This window comes from Chanodichthys erythropterus, chromosome 11 (assembly GCF_024489055.1).
Source record: "Chanodichthys erythropterus isolate Z2021 chromosome 11, ASM2448905v1, whole genome shotgun sequence".
Classification (NCBI taxonomy): Eukaryota; Metazoa; Chordata; class Actinopteri; order Cypriniformes; family Xenocyprididae; genus Chanodichthys; species Chanodichthys erythropterus.
In genome coordinates this window covers 8,611,002-8,631,953 of record NC_090231.1, presented here as the reverse complement: position 1 = coordinate 8,631,953, position 20,952 = coordinate 8,611,002, and the positions used below count along the sequence as shown (strand labels likewise).

The 20,952-nt window shown below is 36.1% G+C and overlaps 1 protein-coding gene across 5 annotated transcripts in view; it reads right to left on the bottom strand.

Moving 5' to 3' along the window:
* clcn5b (chloride channel, voltage-sensitive 5b) overlaps positions 1-20,934 on the bottom strand; it is a 32,755-nt gene extending 11,821 nt beyond the window's left edge. Inside the window, exons 1-7 of one of the 5 annotated variants that reach the window (XM_067401418.1) lie at positions 20,872-20,934; positions 14,892-15,028; positions 8,729-8,877; positions 8,557-8,656; positions 6,738-6,925; positions 2,397-2,519; positions 1,559-1,765 (exon numbers count right to left, since the gene is read on the bottom strand). In XM_067401418.1, coding sequence (XP_067257519.1) covers positions 1,559-1,765; positions 2,397-2,519; positions 6,738-6,925; positions 8,557-8,656; positions 8,729-8,877; positions 14,892-15,024 — 900 coding nt within the window. In that variant the 5' untranslated portion in view covers positions 15,025-15,028; positions 20,872-20,934. Of the gene's footprint in view, positions 1-1,558; positions 1,766-2,396; positions 2,520-6,737; positions 6,926-8,556; positions 8,657-8,728; positions 8,878-10,023; positions 10,046-14,891; positions 15,029-17,561; positions 17,706-18,024; positions 18,342-20,871 lie in introns of those variants that run through there. The other 4 variants (XM_067401416.1, XM_067401417.1, XM_067401419.1 and 1 more) reach the window with 4 other exon arrangements.
* Between the last annotated feature and the right edge of the window lie 18 nt (positions 20,935-20,952).

The following is a 20,952-nucleotide window of genomic DNA, read 5'->3' as shown; positions in this document are numbered from 1 at the left end:
AATTTATTTTCCTACCGTTTCGGAGAGAAATGTAGTCGCACGTTGATCTGCCAGTCATGGGTCTTTCATGCAGAGAACTCTCCTCATCTTTGCATAATGATGCATTTAAAAGTTAATGACCAAACACATCGTTATAAAAGTTCACAATGCTGTTGCAGATGAAATATAATGTGGATAACATTTAATAAATATCTTTTTGTCAGGTTAGACACTGCTTATTAATCATTCAAGCCACTTTATCTTAACCGTCGTACCTCGCACGTCCGTCATGTTTGTAGTTTTTAAACACTTTTTATTCGTATTTGTAGTTCTAATCGAATCCTCGTCCACAGCGCAATGTGTTATGGGCAATATTAGCCGTTAGAAGTGTGCACGGATCTGCACTTCGAATTCTAACCGGAAAAAGTACACCATCCGGGTATCTTTGGAATACTCATTTCAACATACTACGATTTGGGACATACTAATTCTTTTTTCGAATACTATTTAGGATGCATAGTATGCGAATTGGGACGCAGCACATGTCTTTCTTTCTTCAGTCAAAAAGAAATTAAGGTTTTTGATGAAAACATTCCAGGATTTTTCTCCATATAGTGGAATTCAATGGGCACCAAAAAGTTGAAGGTCAAAATTACAGTTTCACTGCAACTTCAAAGGGCTTTAAATGATACCAGACGAGGAATAAGGGTCTTATCTAGCGAAACGATTGGTCATTTTCGGAAAAAAAAATGCAACTGTATATGCTTTATATAAACAAATTATCACCTTCCAAGTGGTTCCACAAAAAAACGCACTTTCGTATTCTTCAAAACACTTACGCTATACTTCCTATGCCTTCCCTATTCTACTTACAGAAAAAAAATTAACTGGTGCTGCGTTCTGTAAGTAGAATAGGGAAGGCGTAGGACATGCAACGTAAGTTTTTGAAGAATACGGAAAGCGGAAGCACGTGCAAGGCGATCATAAACAGTTGTATTTTTTTCTAAAATGACCAGTCGTTTTGCTAGAGAAGACCCTTATTCCTCGTCTGGTTTCGTTTAAAGCCCTTTGAAGTTGCACTGAAACTGTCATTTTGACCTTCAACCGTCTGGAGGCCATTGAAGTCCACTATAAGGAGAATAATCCTGGAATGTTTTCATCAAAAACCTCGACTGAAGAAAGAAAGACATGAACATCTTGGATGACATGGGGGTGAGTAAATTATCAGGAACATTTTATTTGAAAGAAGACTAATCCTTTAACTAAAATGTTCAATAAAGAGCATATTTGCCCTTCTAAACATTTGAACAATGAATTACACAATCCAATGATATAACTGATTCAGAAGGACAGTCTAGAGAAAGCTTTGTCTGCTTCAAGTTTGCACTGGCAACTTCCAGCACATCAGTTAACAGAGTCCAAGCCAAGAGGCTTGTATCAATATATTACATTACAAGTTTTGATCCAAGACACAAAATTCTTTTGTTACTTTTCTGTCAGTCTATCCCACACTCTATTTTCCCTATCTCTTCATCACTCCATTCCTCCTCTCCTTATCTCCCTCCCCAGTTTCTCTCACCTCTCGCCTCTTGGCCTCATTTCGACGGTATTTGGTGAAGAAATGGCATAGGATGTTTGCGCAGCAGCAGGCTACGTGAACCAGCGGACCCTCCTTCCCCAGACTGAGGCCAGAAGAGACGGCCAGCACCAGTGTGATGGTCTTTATGATCAAAGTCCACTTTCCCAGGTACCCACGGATTATAAAGCCACTCAGGATGGTCTTAATCTGCAAGAATTAACAATATGTTATAAAGGATTAAAAATCATTTCCAAAACCTGGCCATATAAGCAGTTTTTCTTGACATATGAACAGGTCTTAATGGATCGTTTTAAAAACAGCCATTAAAACTCTCCATAAATCTCCTCTGACAACTCCTCCACATGAATTTAAATTAATATTACAACTGCAATAATCTTTTGTCAGACAGGCAGTGTGACTTATGTCAGAAAGCCCTTCATTGTTCTCTCTGCCAAGGTTAGAGAGCAGAAGTAATTGTGGTTGAACATCTGAAAACAGTACAGAAAACTATGTTTGTCTCTATTCACTCTCTCACTTTACTCAGACAGTTTGAAATATAAAACTGAAAAAAAGAAAAAGGTTTGACCTATAAAAATGACAACTAACATCTGGTTCACTATTGTTTGCTTAACAAGGAGGTGTTTTTTTTTTTCACATTTAAAGTGAAGCTGAAGTGTGCAATTTCTGCAACACTAGAATTGCAAAAATAACTACATTTTTACAGTTTCTAAAGAAATTGTGATTGTACAGCTGAAGAAAAGTTGTAGGCCGGTTTGATGGTTTGATGAGAATTTGTATTTGTGGAAAGATACATGGTACATATGTGTGAGCATCTCACCTCTGGTATTCCTGAACCACAAGCGTAAGGGGCGAACGCTCTCACCAGAGTCACTGCCAGGAAGGCGAAGAGAAGAGCCCAGCACACATACATGAAATAACTCACCACATATGCACTGGCCCCCTGCAGGACACACACAGGATACAGCTAAATTTAGGAGATTTAGGAGAATATGACCTCCTAATTAAGGCTTGAAACATCCTCCATATTAATATGTACATCTTTATTCTAGATTTACATGAAACGCTGGCTTAAAAGTCTTAAAAATAATGCCTCCGATCCCAATATATTGGATCCTGAAAAATAGAAATTCCTTTACTGCTGCATTTCAGAATTTGTTAATAAATGTTTAAATTCAAGGAATATATAATACCAGTATTTTTACAAAGTAATAATAATTTTTTAAAAAATATCTGAGATGAAAATTTCTTTAACTCTTTCTACATTGTAGCTTTGTTAGCATACCACAAGGGGGTGATATGAACTCCTGTTCAGAAGTGTGAGGTCAGTAAGACTTTTTTTTAAAAGATATTAATATTTTTATTCAGCAAGAATGCATTAAAGTGACAGTAAAAATATTTATAAAATAATTTTAAAAATTCTATTTCAAATAAATGCTGTTCTTTTGAACTGTTCATAGAAAAAACGGTTTCCACAAAAATTAAGCAGCACAACTGTTTTCATTGATAATAAGAAAAAAAATGTTTCTTGAGCAGCAAATCCGCATATTAGAATGATTTCAGGATCATGTGACACTGAACACTGGAGTAATGATGTTGAAAATTCAGCTTTGCCATCACAAGAATAATATATAATAATAATAAATATAATAATTTACTTAATATATTTTGAAATATATTAAGTCAAGCCACCTTTATCTATATAGCGCTTTTTACAATGCAGATTGTGTCAAAGCAGCTTTACAGTGATAACTAGTATATAATTTTGGCTGCACAGCAGCTCTTAAAGAAAATGATGTCACTGTCCAGCTTAAGTAAATTCATTATTGATTCATTCCATTGTAAGAATCAATAGTTATTAATTTAGTTCATTTATCTATATCAGCACTGGAGTAAACAGTGATGTCATCATCCAGCTCAGTTCAATTTGCATACAATGGTGTCGATGCAGGCAGATCAAAACATTGCTGAATATCAAATGTCAAGTGATAAATATCAAATGTCACACTCATTAGGAGCAGTGAGTAGTGAACACACATATAGCAAACTGTGGAATCACACCTGTAGCAGTGGGTAGCCATTTTTGGCTTTTGTGGCCACAAAAAAATGACACAAAGTGGCTTTTTGTCAGTCCTTGGTGGCGCCCAGGGAGCGATTGGGGGTTAAAGGGTTAGTTCACCCAGAAATGAAAATTCTGTCATTAATGACTCACCTTCATGTCGTTCCAAACCCGTAAGGCCTCTGTTCATCTTCAGAACACGGTTTAAGATATTTTAGATTTAGTCCGAGAGCTTTCTGTCCCTCCATTGAAAGTGTATGTAGGCCTATGGTATACTGTCCATGTCCAGAAAGGTAATAAAAACATCATCAAAGTAGTCCATGTGACATCAGTGGGTTAGTTAGAAGTTTTTGAAGCATCTAAAATACATTTTGGTCCAAAAATAACAAAAACTATGACTTTATTCAGCATTGTCTTCTCTTCCGGGTCTGTTGTCAATCTGCATTCATGACTCTGCTTCTTCTTCTTCTTTCCTGTTTTACTGCGGTTGGCATCCAGCTTATTGGTGCATTACCGCCCCCTTCTGCTCCGGAGTGTGGTTCACGACTCCGCAGTAACGCTGCTGACGTAAGACGCTGATGACGTGTTATCCGGTGTGCCAGAGCTTCATTTACTGTCTGAGGGAGACACGCGCTGTATTCAAGCTATTCTACATTGTTTGTATTTTGGTATTGCTATATTTTTTAATATGGTGCGTAAGTGTGCATGTCGCGGATGTCCTAATCGCCAAAAACAACCACGGCAACGTAATAGTGCATTACCAACGCCGACAGATGAAAGGATTCAATGGAAAGGATTCCAGAAGAGAAGACAATGCTGAATAAAGTCGTAGTTTTTGTTATTTTTTGGACCAAAATGTATTTTCGATGCTTCAAAAAATTCTAATTAACCCACTGATGTCACCAGGGCTGGACTGGGACAAAAAAATGGCCCTGGCATTTTTGCTCAGACCGGCCCACCACAATCGGTCGGACACACCAGAGTATTACAATTATTTGGTAGAGTTATTAAATGTACACTTAGTAAGAGTAGGATTTCTAGATGGACAATGTGCTCCATGAAATAAAAGCTAAACCTTAGAACGTGGATGTAGAATACTGATAATTCTATAAAGAATTAAAAAAATATATATTTTTTTTCAATGAAACAGACAGCAGAAAATCTATAATTTACAATTACAAATATACTTTGTTTTAAAGAGCACAAACCCCTGTTTAAGTGTCAAACATTTACCTCTCATTGTTTAGATACTCCCCATTAAAAACAATAAAAAAGAAAACTATACTACCAAATTACTCACAAAAAAACGTCTTAATAAAATGATATTCATGCTATTCACTTGCCATAAACAACCAAGTGTTCATACCAGAGTAGGGTACAAGAGCTACAAAACATAACTTTTTATAGCCGAAAAGTGAGATCTAGTAGACCATCATCACGACTAACAGCTATAAATAGACACCTATAGTCTCGTTGTGAAATAAACACATCATCAGTAATATTACATTATAATAATTATTTATTATTAATTATTTTATTTATTTATTTTTATTTTTTTTGAAAAATCAAATTGCATCATTTCAGGTTTTTCTATGAGAAGGGCCGTTACTGCATAAGTGAACTCTGATAGCTACAAGGGCACTGCTAACTACAAAAAACTGTGCAAAATAACTTTTGCTGTGCTATTTGACTTTAGCTGACTGAGTGACCAGTGCAGTAGGTGACAGTCTGACTTTATAATAACGACGACGATTATGTTGTCTTATAATATTCATTCATTTAAGCATCATCGTCGCATCATGAGTCCCTCGCTGCTAATCATGTAACTACCCTGCTTACCGCTTCTATTATACTCTCCTGCTCACTCTGCCCCTTCACTGTCAGACACCTGCTGCTCCTCTGCCTTACAGGTCTCCTCCATGTTCTTCTATGTTCACCTGTTTTTACACGTCAGGTACTGTAGGTTTGGAAACTGAAGCTACAGTAACCGCACTAAACATGCCAGTATTTTTTGCACGTTGAGGCATCAACCTCTACATTTTTTTTTTTTTTTTTTGCCCGCAACTTCTCCGCACCCCCCTTGCACTTGCACTTTAGTTTCTCCATCCTCCTAATCCACAGATGTTCTGGCAAACAGAGGGGACGGGGTGGAGTTTCTTAAGAGATGTGATTGGGCCAGCCCAGTGTCAGTATGGAAAATGAACCAATGGGCCGGTGTCCCTGCTTTATGGGCCGGTCGTTGGCCAATTTTATGTTTATTAAAAAAAAATCATATCATATAGCGGCCCCGCCCTCAAGTGCATTGGCCCACCGGGCATTTGCCCGGTATGCCAGATTACCAGTCCAGGCCTGGATATCACATGGACTACTTTGATGATGTATTTATTACCTTTCTGGACATGGACAGTCTACCGTACATACATTTTCATTTTTGGGTGAATTAACCCTTTAAAGGCAGAGGACAAATTCCAAGTATGGGTTACCATACTTGGCCTTCACACAGTGCATTGAGCCATTTTCATAGTGGAGCCACTAAAAGTTTTTCAGCCACTCTCCTTGAAAACTGTAAGCCTTCTTTTCTGCTGGCAGATCCACATTCACCACATGATCGCCATCACCAACTCCAGGAGTTACATTATCTGTAACTTTAGGCAGCTTACAAAAGAAATCTCTTATATTAGTGTTCTTTTCATTTTCTCTCTGTACATTTTGCATGCTAGTTTGCTCCCTGTCACGTGACAATGGAGCGCAATGAAAAGAAGTGATTGATGACTAATATTAATTCAAATCTGCATTAAAAGTTAAGAATGTAAAGATAAAGTGTAATTGGTTATGTAATGTTGGGTAGAACGGTGAACTGGTCACTGTATCAAATATTGTGCAGTAATTACCGAACCTTCTGTAGGGAAATGAAAACAGGTCGCACCACAACAATTATTAGCACTTGCACAAATGCTCCCAAATATATTTTTAGGTGGCATAGATTAAAATGCGGGAGCATATGCGACCAACATGTTTGCAACTTCGAGCCTTGGATTACACATGTAATATGGTACACTGGTAACAAGACATGCATCAGTGCAGGTTGAATATGGAACCAACCTCATTGACTCCAACCATGAGCTCTGCCCAGCTTTTCCACTGAGGACACTTGTCTCGTTCCTGGAAAGTGGTTTCATTGGATGTCCAGCAACAGTCCTCATGATTAAACCAGAACCCGTTCAGGCACACACCCTCTTTAAGGTCTGTCATCCAATGGGCGGCAATGTCTATACCTCCAGCCAAGGCCCCTGGTGAGGGAAGAGATGGGACACAAAAGATATTCATCTCACATCATACAAATGTATTTTTACACAATTATCACTACTTTTTACATTTTCTAAACAGAATGTGAGTGGTGTTTGCCCATCAAAACTGCTACCATGATGTTAGGGTATTGTGGGAAGTTGCCTGAGTATTGCTATGGGGTTGCAAAGGGTGTTTTTAGCTAGGCGTTTGCTTACTGGTCCCATACTCAAGTTTCTTTGATATTCTGGTTCTTAGAGACACTGGACCTTTCTTCAATGCAAGTTTATGGGATTTTGTTGATTTTTTTTGCCTGCCAGGCTAAAATTATAGGTATGAAAGCAAAGAAAAGTAATAGCACACTTCTTATGAACTTTTGACGTATCATTCTTCTCCCTATAGCACAAGTGGTGTGTGATGACAAATAATCCTTAGGGCTACAGGATTTTAAACTTCAATAGGAAAAAGAGCAATACTTTTACTTACTAATCACTCCTTTATATGAAAGCCCAATTCTGGCACATAAGAAAAAAATCATGCTTTGGTAAACTATAAAGTCATAAAAAATTCTTAATTATGACAAACTACAAATATGCATCATAATTTTGACTTTTTATCTCATAATTTTTTCTCAGTATGCCAGAAATGGGCTTCTATATCTTTATGACTCAACACAGTAAGTATGGACTATCTGAGTAACGAAAATTATGTAGGTCCACTTTGATTTCAAAATCAATGTACTTTTTGCATTCAAGCTCAGGAAACAAACAGAAAGATATTAAAGGTGCCCAGAATTAAAAATTGAATTTATCTTGGCATAGTTAAATCTCAAACTCCATTGTTTCCTCCTTCTTATATAAATCTCATTTGTTTAAAAGACCTCCGAAGAACAGGTGAATCTCAACATAACACCGACTGTTACGTAACAATCGGGATCATTAATATGTACGCCCCCAATATTTGCATATGCCAGCCCATGTTCCCAACATTATGAAAGGCATTAGACAAGGGCAGCCAGTAACGTCTGGAGCAGCACAGCCGAATCATCAGACTAGGTAAGCAAGCAAGAACAATAGCGAAAAATGTCTGTATAATTCATAAACACAACTTCATTCTTTATAAATCTCTCCAACAGTGTAGCATTAGCCGTTAGCCACGGATCACAGCCTCAAATTCATTCAGAATCAAATGTAAACATCCAAATAAATACAATACTCACATAATCCAACGCATGCATGCAGCATGCATGATGAACACTTTGTAAAGATCCATTTGAGGGTTATATTAGCTGTGTGAACTTTGTTTCATGCAAGCGCGAGCTCCATGGGCGGGGAGCACGAGAATTAAAGGGGCCGCAGCATAAATCGGCTCATATTTAATGATGCCCCAATATAGGCAGTTAAAAAAATTAATTAAAAAAAATCTATGGGGTATTTTGAGCTGAAACTTCACAGACACATTCAGGGGACACCTTAGACTTATATTACATCTTGTAAAAAAAACGTTCGATGGCACCTTTAAACAATCTCAACAGCTACAAGGGCCATTTATCACTTAATTTCCAAGAGAAAAAAACTGCCTCACTATAATCAAGCCATGAGATGGAAGTAGGGAAATAAACAGGAAGTGGGCTGACCTGACATGAGTCCAATGAGGAGCATTAGAAGCCAGCCAGAAAAGGCATCACTGACACTGAAGAGCAAGGCTAGTGTAGACTGCTTACTCTTATTGGTGATCTGAAAGAAACACAAGGTGTTGGAGCAGGAACTGTGGGTGGAGTTTCATAAGCAGGTGGAAACCCCACTCACCTCTCTATGTCGATCTCTGTCTTTAGACTTCTCCCTAACCCAGTCGATGGTGTTGAAGTCCTCATAGGTGCCAATGCCAGGAACGGTGTCATCCATTAGATCCATCAGCTTAGGACTGTTGTGTAGTCTCCAATCAGCTTTAGAGCGGCCTACAGGGACAAAACACAACAAAAAACTCATGGGAAATTGGCAGACACTCTGCATATTTCGTGCAGCAGTGCATGCCTATGCCGTTTTGCTATTGTGAAAATAGAATGCAAATAAAATGGCAATTAAGAATGAACAATTCCCATTGTGGCCTGAGAGGAATTACAGATAAAAACACAATTACATATAGATATCGCTGACAGGGCAAAGCTAATGCAATTTGAATGAGCCAGACAGACTCAACAAAAAGAAAAGGCCTGATGTTGACCTCAAACACTGACCACAAATAACAGTGGATGAGGTTGGACGAGGTTGGGACAGGATACAGAGTCAATGTTACATATGTTTACACAGTACATAAAGCAAGTTTATCTTATTTCTAGCATGTTTACTTAAAAACAATAACTAACCTCGAGAACACATAATTCTTTCATGGCTTCTTTAGCAAATTATTTTAGATATGTAATGGAACGTTAACGTCAATTCTATGCAATCATTTTGTACGGATTAGACAGGAGATATACAGCAGATAACTAGACAGGGCTGCTTTTCCTAAAAGCATTGTAAGACTATGATGAACTTAGCTCACAATACACACCAGGTCATTTTGGCTACCATCATAACTAACGTCAGTATGCAAAGAAGTCAAATGACACAATGAACTGAAACACAGGGCAAATGTTTCAGATCAAACAAGTTTAGCTGGTTTAACAGATGTAGAGTGAGAGACACCAGGCCTTCAGACAGGCTTTAAACTAATGTGTGATACAAGTTGAAAGATTCAGGTTCAACTTGAAACAAGGCCTCTGCCAGCACAACAGCATTTATCATATTTTCAACATCTGACATAAAGGACGGCAATGCTGCTGGCTATATGATGATAAATATACGTGATGACTTTTACATTGTTACAAAAAAATTATATTTCAAACATTTCTTTTCAATCAAAGAATCATATGACACTGAAGACTGGAGTAATGATGGTGAAAAATCAGCTTTGCCTTTAAAAAATTACATTGTAAATTATATTAAAATAGAAAAGTTATTTTAAAAAAAATCTTAGCAACCCTAAACATTTGAACAATTGAATATATTGCAGCAAAAAATAATGACAGTGCAGACTAGGCTCTTATTAAATGACTACTGACAATATAGATGTTCTCTGAAACGTTTTTGTTCCTCCTCAACCTGAAAAAAAGAAAAATATCAACAGTGGAATTCAGTGTGAACACATTCAGCATGTTAATATTTGAATGCAAGTCTAAATCATTCTCAAACAGGCTAAAAAGGGTTAACAGGAAGATTTAGCACTCAAAAAAAACCAAAGGAATAGAAAATAAGGGAGAAGTGTGGAGTTTGACTAATAAGAAGTTATTTGACTCATGGTAGAAAAATATTAAGGAGGAAAAGATGTTCAAATCATGGGGGTTTAAGAGGAACAAGCAGCTCTGTGAGTCTGTGTGTGTGTTTTAGCTCAAACTAAAATGAACTCTTAATCTAGTTCCTCAGTTTCTTCTTTCTCTTAATTCTCTGGTGACTCCCTCAATCAAATTACAAGCAATGAAATTATGCTGTTGGTGTCATTAATTTTACCATTCCAATGAATGCTGACCATGAGGTCATGTGACTTGTACTGATAAGGATTACTGTTGAAAGCATCAGACTTCAGCAACAACTGGTAAAATGCATATAATGACACCATTTTCTTTAAGAGCTGCTGTGCAGCCAAAATTATATACCAGTTATCATTGTAAAGCTGCTTTGACACAATCTGCATTGTTAAAAGCACTATATAAATAAAGGTGACTTTACTTGACTATGATGGCTGTGACTACATTTCCTGCCTGCCACAGTGACTCATGATTAGTGAACCTGATCTATCCCATTTTCTTTCATTTTATTTTCTTTTTAGCTCTTAGTGCACCACTGAAAACAAAGCTGAAACACACACAGTGCATGATGTTGCCTTAGGCTCACACAAGCCACTTTCATTAGTGTTTTGCCATTGTTTTCTAAATGATGAAAAGAATAAAGGGCCTTCATGCTAAACTTGACTTGAATTATTCTGAAAAGCCACACAAAACGCATGCATACATAGCAAAGAAAATTACACTAACATAATAGTACCATAAACCTATGGTTGCAAGAATTGGCTGGATTTTTTTTTTTTTTCTTTCGTTTGCACAATTTGGCCACAATACATACACATACATACATACATACATACATATACATATATATATATATATATATATATATATATATATATATATATACACACACACATTTATCTGGGTTCACGCATTTAAGGCCTTTAAGCACATAAAAAGGTATTATATTTTATTTAGCAAGCATGTAAGCACTTAGATCGTAGATGGAAAAGACCATTTACAAGGAAAAATAAAGTTTTTTGACAGTTATAGCACCACCTATTGCCCGATCTCCACAACTTTTTTGGGGTGTCCTCAAAGTGTGTCCACACATATATGTGTCAAATTTGGTGAAAATATCTCATTTCGTTTTGAAGTTATAGACAGTTTGATTTATAGTGACTTTGATTGGATTTTTTTCACCACTTCCTATCAAAATTTTGACATTTGGGCTATGACATTTAACATTTGACATTAATGAGCTATGTTTCCTATGGTGGTTTCGTCTCAACTGGACTGCCATGAAAATAAGTCGACCACACCCAAAGTTATATACATTTTCAGCCAAAACAGCCAATTTACCATTGAAAATATTTTTTTAAATATTTTTTATTAAAGCTTTTTAACAGTTATAGTGGCCACCTATGGTTCGATCTCCATAAAAGTTGGCACACTTCTTTAGAGTCATATGCTGCATGTGCTCTCTTAATTTCGTGAAATTCTGAGTTTTCATTTAAGATTTATTGCCTTAAGTATATTTTGCCATGCCCATTTTGTAAAATAAAACCCCTAAAACCCTGTTATAGCTATCCAAAGGGTAAAATTCAACTTTTTTTGATAATTATTGATCAGGAGAGTCCAGAGAATTGTACTGCACTCGTGTGGTTCCGATCGAGTGAAAAACCTAGGACTAGTTTGCAAAAGTAGGTTTTTCACATGAATGATTTGATTGACAGCATTGATTCTTGAGGCAAAGTTGTTCAGCATGAGGAGATCTATCAAATGATATGAATATTGTGGGTATGTGTAAAACGTCATGTGATTACTGAGCCGTAAAATTTGTTAGCGCCAACTAGTGGTCGATTTCTTTCAAAATTCTTACAGACCTCTAGGACCATGAGTCGAACATGCCTACTGAATTTCGTTCCGATTGGCCTCCGTTAACCTTGTCTAATAGGTGCTCAAAGTTCATTGGCTGATGGCGGCCATGTTTTTTGAGATATGCCAATGTCCTCATAGACAATCATGCCCCCTTAGACCAAGACACTGTATGCCAAATTTCAAGTCAATCGAACTAACGTTTTTTTTTTTTTTACTGTGACCAAATATTGAGCCGATACACATGTGTTCTGAGTTTGGTAAAGATACCTCATTCCCTTAACGACCGCGAATCAAAATTTCAACTTTTTTTTTTGATAATTATCAATATTCAGACTCCAGAGAACATTTCTGCACTGGTTTGGATCTGATCGGGCGAAAAACCTAGGACTATTTTTCAAAAGTAGGTTTTGGACAAAATTCAAAATGCCGGAAAATTTTCTCAAGCAGAAATAAAATCTAAGATATACGTTTTGTTCATCTTGGGCCAAGGATTACAATGACATAAGACTTGAGTCTACGACAAATGGTCTATGAGTTATGAGCAATTTTGAACTTTTGATTGCTGTAGCGCCACCTATTGGCCGATTGGGATCATACTCTGTCAACCTCTCCCCAAACTGAGACCTGTCTGGCCAAGTTTCAAGTCTCTAGGCCTTACGGTTCGATCTGCACGATTCATTTTACGGCAGAAGAAGAAGAATAAAAATCCTTACAATTACTATAGGGTTTAAGCACCATGTGCTTGAACCCCTAAAATTAATAAATAAAGGAAAACAAGAAATATTTCTATTATACTATTTCACTGTAAAATAAAAAAAATCTAATAATATAATATTTTTTTTTACATTACAACTGTCTTAATTTCTTAATTTTCAAATATTACACAATCAAAATTTTATTTTATTTTAATTAGATTTAATAAACAGATTAGATTAAAATAATTACAAATTTAATAATATAAATAAATAAAATAATTAGATTGAAATAAAATATATAATCAGAAATAAATATGACTTAATAGAAACTCATTTATAATATACATTTTTCAGCATATCAATTGGATGTTAATAAAGGATCGATGCCTTTTTATTTTTTTTACGATGAGGGTCACACACACACATATTTGAGGGTCTGTGGCATCTAAAAGATTGAAAACCCCTGCTTTAGGGTATGGAAGCTTAGTCTTCACTTCAAAGACAAAATAATACAGAAGTAAACTGACTTTCAAGTTGTATCTTCACACAGTATTAAACAGTTCAATATCACAGTAAGAGTATCAGACAGGAAGGTAGAGTGAAATGAGGAAGACAGAATAGATTGCTAAATACAGATATTAATAGTGGAAGTTCCTGGTATGATAAGCGTCGGTCTGTGACATCAAGCACAGCATCATCTGTATCTGTGCAGACAGAGAACAGATTCTGATTCGACCATGTGGCGTGACTAAAAGATTAAACCTACATTCTTTACAAAACAAGCACGTTTTACAGAGGCAGAGTGTGTGAATTCTAGCACAACACTTCAGTTTTTAACGGTCAAAAAGCTAAAAGTAATATTTCACAACTATATTATGACAGAAATGGATATTATCCAATGATGCACTTTCAGAGTCCAATGATTTCACTTTTAAGAATGAATGTGTGCAATTTGTGAATGAATTTAATCAACATGGTTACACTTTCCTGATAACCTTTCAGTAAATGCACTTATCACCCTCAGACCTAAACTACAATATGGTAAAACATGTGGCTTTGACAAATATGTTGGTTGTGCTTTGGACAGACATTTAGCTTATTAAAATACAATTATTTGCAAATAGATCAAATGCATTACTTCACAATAAATTGTAGTTCTTTAACTATTTTACTTTATACGTTTCCTTCTTATTTCTTTTAATTTTCTCTTTTGTGTCTGCACCCTTCGTACATTTATTTGTCCATGGCTGGTCTGTGCTTAAAATTTAAAAGGATACTTTCCCTAATAATTAATATTCTATGATCATTCTCCTATTTGTCAGAACAGAAAAAATATATTCATTACATTTTTCATGACCATATTACTTTTTCATTCCTTTATTTTCACTGACACAAACAAAAATGAAAAAGGCTGACATGGTTTTGAACTAATGTTATCCAATCTTTGCCAGACTTCTTAAAGGGATAGTTCACCCAAAAATGAAAATTCTGTCATCATTTACTCACCCTCATGTTGTTCCAAACCTGTATAAATTTCTTTGTTCTGCTGAACACAAAAGAAGATATTTTGATGGAAGTTTGGGGCACAAATGACTTCCATAGTAGGATAATGGTCAATGGTGCCCCAGAACTGTTCAGTTTCCCACATTCTTCAAAATATCTTCCTTTGTGTTCAATATAACAAAGAAATTCATACAGGTTTGGAACAACCTGAGGGTGAGTAAATGATGACAGAATTTTCATTTTTTGGGTGAACTATCCCTTTAAAATGCACACATGTAGACCAAGGGAATACATTTTCCTGAGGAGTTCGAACTCCCCCAAGCTCAGTTTTTGGACCTTGGACATATTTCTAAAACCCTGGGTATGGCCATGTATATGATAAGACATTCAAACTGTAAAAGTATATGCTTTATTTATCAAATGTTTATAAAACAAAGCTTAAACACTAAAAACAATCTAGTTAATCTTGCAAAACCATAAAGACCTTTGATAAAAGCTGAAATAAAACATACAGTGCATCCAAAATTGGTTAACATCAACTTGTGTCGTGTGTGAGTGTGTCCCTACCCACGCTGTAATCTCGGATCAGAGGTGGGACATCCTCACTGAAGTCCACCGTAACATCTGAAATATCCACCAGTTCATCATCACTGCTTAAACTGTGATAATTATCGTTGCAAAACCCTCCGTTGTCCATCATCCCCCTGTCAGAGCAGAGAGAACACACTGTAAGTTCATAGAAGAGTGAGGGGGAGTAAACACTAAAAGTCATTCTTATTGCATTTATCATCCTCAGAAGCATTTTGCGAAATTATGACGCTGTTTCAAATTTCAGCAGAACAGATATGAAAAATCAGGAATAAACCAGATACAGTTCTTGTAAATAATGTGTTTTATCAAGAACCGCTGAATGTCATTGATAATGTTATGTTATTGAATGCTGAATGTTAATGATAAACTAAAAAGAATGAACTAAAACATGTAAGGTGCTCAGGAATTGTTCAGCTATTGCTCAGGCACTGGTAGCACTGTAAGTTTCTGATTCACAAAAAAGAACCGGATCCATTGAGTTATTTGTTCAGGAATCAGCGGGCTACCCTGGTCTCGCTGTCCAGCCATGACCAAAAGTTTTGGCAGTGTCAAAAATTGTGTATTTTGTAAAGTTTGCAGCTTCAGTATTTGTATATTATTTTTTCACTAATCATTTTATCATTAATTATACATTTTTTCTATGGTATACTAGAAAACTATGATAGGCATTTTATAATATTTAAAAGCTTTCATTGCCAAAAACATTCGATATATGCCAAGAGTTAGAAACGATAGTTATTACCCTTCTTCATAACCTCTGCAATGGGCTATATGCATTGATTGACAGCTGCTGTGATTACAAAGCGAGCGCGGTGTTCGCTTTCTGTGTCATTCATTCACAAGAAAAGTTATTGTTTTTCATCAGATTTTTTGAGTATTTCATAGGCCTACTTCACATTGACAAAATGTATTTTTAAACCTAGTTATTTTATAATGTTTAACATTTAGGCAAAACCAAAGTGAAAAACGATAAGAGGAAATGGATGATATATGCGCAAATAAATGCTACTCTACCACCACCTGCTGGTTAAAGTGGTAATTATTGTCTTTTTTATTTTTAAATAATGTATGTAATCTCTAACTTCCGCTAGCTAACGCGGTTTTCGCTAGTGATCGGCATTTACTCTGACAATATAAACATGCCTCGGCCAACAGTTTTTCAGTTTGTTTTGCTGCTGCAGCCTCCTCCATCTCCCACAGTTCCTGGTCGGTATACTCCGGTTCAAACAAATATGGCTGGGCAAAAAACAGTCTTCTCTTGGCTTATATCGAAATCCTCCAACATTTTTCTTAAAGCTGCACTCCGCAACTTTTTTTTTTTTTTTAATTTACAAAAATTATATAGTGAGAATATACAACATGATTTCCAAACAGTGTTTTTGTCTTATCCTGAATCATTATGGTACACTTATAATAAGTGTTTATATTCGGATCATTTCAGACCGGACTGGTAGGACTCGCCGCAGAGTATCACAGTAACTGCGTGACTCGCCATAGACATACACAGAGAAAAGTAGCTCCGGCTACAATGTTCCTCCGCAAGACACGTGCAGTTCTGTTTATAAACCGCTAGAGGGCCAAAAATCACGGACAGCAGCTTTAACAAATCCTAGTTTTGTACTTTTAATTTGTGACCGGTGTGTTGTTTTGCTCTCTCCTCTACACTTCCGTGTTCGTCACCAGAGCTCACACTGCGCATGCTTCCTACATCACAACCTGGGACGCCCCTCTCTCATGAACGCGTGTATGACAGTCAGTGGAAGTTAGAGATTACAGTTTATAAAGTTTGAAATATGGATATTTTTCTTTCTTCGGTTCAGAAGGCTTTTATTAACCCCTCGGCGCTGTGTGGACTTTTTTATGATGGATGAGTGCATTTTTTCTGTCTTTAGAATTTGGGCCACCATCCACTCCCATTATGAAGCATGGATTACCCTGGACATTATTTAAAGGATTAGTTCACTTTCAAATAAAATTTTCGGGATAATTTATGCATGTCCTACGCCTTCCCTATTCTACGCCTTCCCCTTCCCTCCTTTTTTTTTGGCGATCATTTGTTTATATAAAGCATATGCATTTACTTTTTTTTTTTTTTTAAATGGCCGATCATTTTGCTAGATAAGACCCTTATTCCTCGTCTGGTATCATTTAAAGCCCTTTAAAGCTGCACTGAAACTAATTTTGACCTTCAACTGTTTGGAGACCATGGAAGTCCACTATAAGGAGAATAATTCTGGAATGTTTTCATCAAAAACCTTAATTTTTTTTCAACTGACGAAAGAAAGACATGAACATCTTGGATGACATGGGGGTGAGTAAATTATCAGGAAAATTTGATTTGAAAGTTAACTAATCCTTTAATATAACTCTGATTGTGTTCATCTGAAAGAAGAATGTCATATAAACCCTAGGATGGCTTGAGGGTGAGTAAATCATGGGGCATTTTTGTGTGAACTATTCCTTTAAGTTTTTTTTTGTTTTGTTTTGTTTTTGCAGTTATTTAAAATGCATCTGATAACCCTGCACAATACCCTAGAAACTAATTTTTTGAAGCAAATTTTTTGCCCTTAAAAAACGGCTGATAAAAGTCATTCATTAGTGAATGGCTCTACACTGTAGCCAAGAGCCGGTTGTTTCAAAACCTACCTGCATCGCTCTCCAGTGGGGCTCCTCTGACATATGATAGTGAAACTCAGTCAGCGTTCACAAACTATACCACTTCCTTTATCTTGCTCCGCAAACGCTTTACAAACCAACTGATACAAACGTACACAATTCCCCCAAAATACAGCATCATCGACAGTCTGAGGGCTTTTGATTCATCAGCCCTTTTAAAATCGAAGCAAAAAAATACTTATTGTAGTCATCAGATAATGTCAATTATTGCAGAGTTAGAGCAATAAAGTGTTTTAATGTCCTCTATTTGATCAGTTCAAGCAGCAGATAGCACTTTTTCCACAGATGTTTTAACTAATTTAAACACAGCTGTCATTTGTCTTCGTTATCTGTCACTTAACTTTTAAATCGACGCTAATTTGTTCTTTTGAACGATTCAATCAGTCCAAATGATTCAGTTGACTGGATCCGAACAAAACATTTTGATACATACCTCTTTCGTTCTTTGCGTAGCAGTCGCTATTTGTTAGAAAGTTGCAGGACTTTAAGGCGCCAGGTCTTGTGATCAGGATTTTAAAGTCCCTCGGTTAAGCAATGCCGACGTAATCTTCCCCAGATGTCGGCCAGTTCCGTCAACTGGTGCGTCACAGTTCACCCGGCAAAAGCATCCCACAGCCTCTGAGCACGGATGTCCTCTGTGCAATCACACAGACCTTTCGCGAGGGATAAAGTCTGAAGTGGCAGAAGGTCTGTCCATGTACAGATACGTCGCTGAGTTGTTTTAGTTCAAGAAATGTTTTCTTCCTCAAAAAAAGGTGAACTGTTTGGTGGTCAATAGCGCCACCCAATGTCTTGGTTCATTCAGTTAAATGAACAAATAGTAAGGGAGTATGGGGTAAGATGAGCCATTTTTTACTCATGTGGTTCTCATGATAAGGAAAAATGAGGCAGAAATACAATGAAAGTATTTAAAGTAATTTCAGGATGTCTCATATCATTTTAAACGATCAGAATAGTTCTATGACAAAGGGCTCTAAAAATATGGCTTCTTATAAAAAAGTGTTCCTGTGGCTCAATTTGCCCCAGGTTAGGGGTAAGTTGAGCCGAGTCAGTGGGTGGGTGTAAACTGACCATCTAACTGAATCTGAATCAAACCCATGTGAAATTTTGAAGATAACCTCTTTTAAAAGATCACCTCCCCGTTTCAATATCTTTAATTGTTCGCATTTCTGAAACAGTATGTTGAACACCAAAGTTGTAAACTTCCCAAAACAGACTAAACAGAGAATTTGAGTAAAATTAAATAAATCTGAATTAGAATGAATTACGGAAAAGGATTAGGGCCAAGCAATAATAAAAAAAAATAAAACCATCTCGAGATTAAAGTTGTTAAAATACGAGAAAAAAACTTGTTAAATTTCGAGAAAAAAGTCGAGATAAAATGTTGAGAATGAACTCGTTAAATTAACGAACTTATTCTCATAATTTAATGACTTTATTCTCAACATTTATCTCGACTTTTTTCTTGAAATTTAACGAGTTTATTCTCGTAATTTAACAACCTTTTTCTCGTAATTTAACAAGTTTATTCTCAACATTTTATCTCGACTTTTTTCTCGAAATATAACGAGTTTTTTCTCGAAATTTAACAAGTTTTTTCTCGTAATTTAACGATTTTTTTCCTCATCATTTAACGAGTTTATTCTCAACATTTTATCTCGACTTTTTTCTCATAATTTAACACGTTTTTTCTCGAAATTTAACGAGTTTTTTCTCGTAATTTAACAACTTTAATCTCGAGATAGTTTTATTTTTTTATTATTGCTTGGCCCTAATCCTCTTCCATAATGAATAAATGTTACTGAAACTAATAAATATTTTAGTCAAAATGTTCTTGGTCTGGTAGTTTTTCTGCAATGTTGACCATGTTAGGCCATTAGGGACTACTGGTGGAAAGATATATATGATGAAACATCTTCTGGTTCATATCAGAGAAGGATTTGGTATAATATATTACATTGAAATTATAGCAGTTTATACTTAAGATATTTAACTTATGTAAATTCAGTGCCTTATGGTGGGGTAAACACTGGCTCAATTTACCCCACAGCATTTGGCTCACTTTGCTCCATAGCTGCCATTTCAGGATAATATTTAGCTAAATGATTTGCATGGTTTTATACATTGCTAAATCACCAATATGATTCATAAATATTTTTGGACATGGACAAATTTGCTTTGACGAAACAGCCATTACATCTGTTATGCAAAAATTTTACTTTGACAAGCCAAAAACTGTTTTTAAAGTAAACTGGCGCCTTCCACTCCTCCCATGTGTTTCTCCTTTTCACAGTCTGGCAGAAATAATGGGTAGTTCCAAAATATATGGTCACATGGTAATAAAAGGGTGCGGTTGCCAAGATACAGCGGGTGGGTCAACTTACCCACTGGCTCATCTTACCCCACTCTCACCCTATTGGAGAGATAAATAATTTAAAAACTATTTGAATGAACTGCAACTGAATTTAAAAATGATGGCTGCTACAATACATATAATATACCAATTCTTTTGATCTTTCTATTCATCAAATAATGCTGAAAAAATAAATGTATCAGTTTCAACTTTGATAATAAGAAATGTTTCTTGAGCAGCAAATCAGCATATTAGAATGATTTCTGAAGGATCATGTGAAAGAGGAGACTGGAGTAATGATGCTGAAAATTCAGCTGTGACATTAATGAAATTAAAATACATTCAAGTTATTTAAATTGCAATAATATTTCGAAACATTATAGTTAAACTGTATTTTTGATCAAATAAATGCATCCTTGGTGAGCAAAATACACTTTTTTAAACATTTTAAATATCTTACTGACCCACAATTTTTAGATCACCCAAAAACGAAAATTACCCCATGATTTACTCAGCCATCCTATTTGTATATGACATTCTTCTTTCAGACGAATATAATCAGAGTTATATTAAATAATGTCCAGGGTAATCCATGCTTTATAATGGGAGTGGATGGTGTCCCAAATTCTAAAGACAGAAAAAATGCACTCATCCATCATAAAAGAAATCCACACGGCACCGAGGGGTTAATAAAGCAAGAAAAATATCCATATTTCAAACTTTATAAACTGTAATCTCTAACTTCCGCTAACTATAATATGTATGTTCATGAGAGAGCGGCGTCCCAGCTTGTGATGTAGGACGCATGCGCAGAGTGAGCTCCGGTGACGAACATGGAAGTGTAGAGGAGAGAGCAAAACAAAACACCGGTCACGAATTAAAGGGTTAGTTCACCCAAAAATGAAAATTCTGTCATTTATTACTCACCCTCATGTCGTTCCACACCCGTAAGACCTTCATTCATCTTCGGAACACAAATTAAGATATTTTAGTTGAAATCCGATGGCT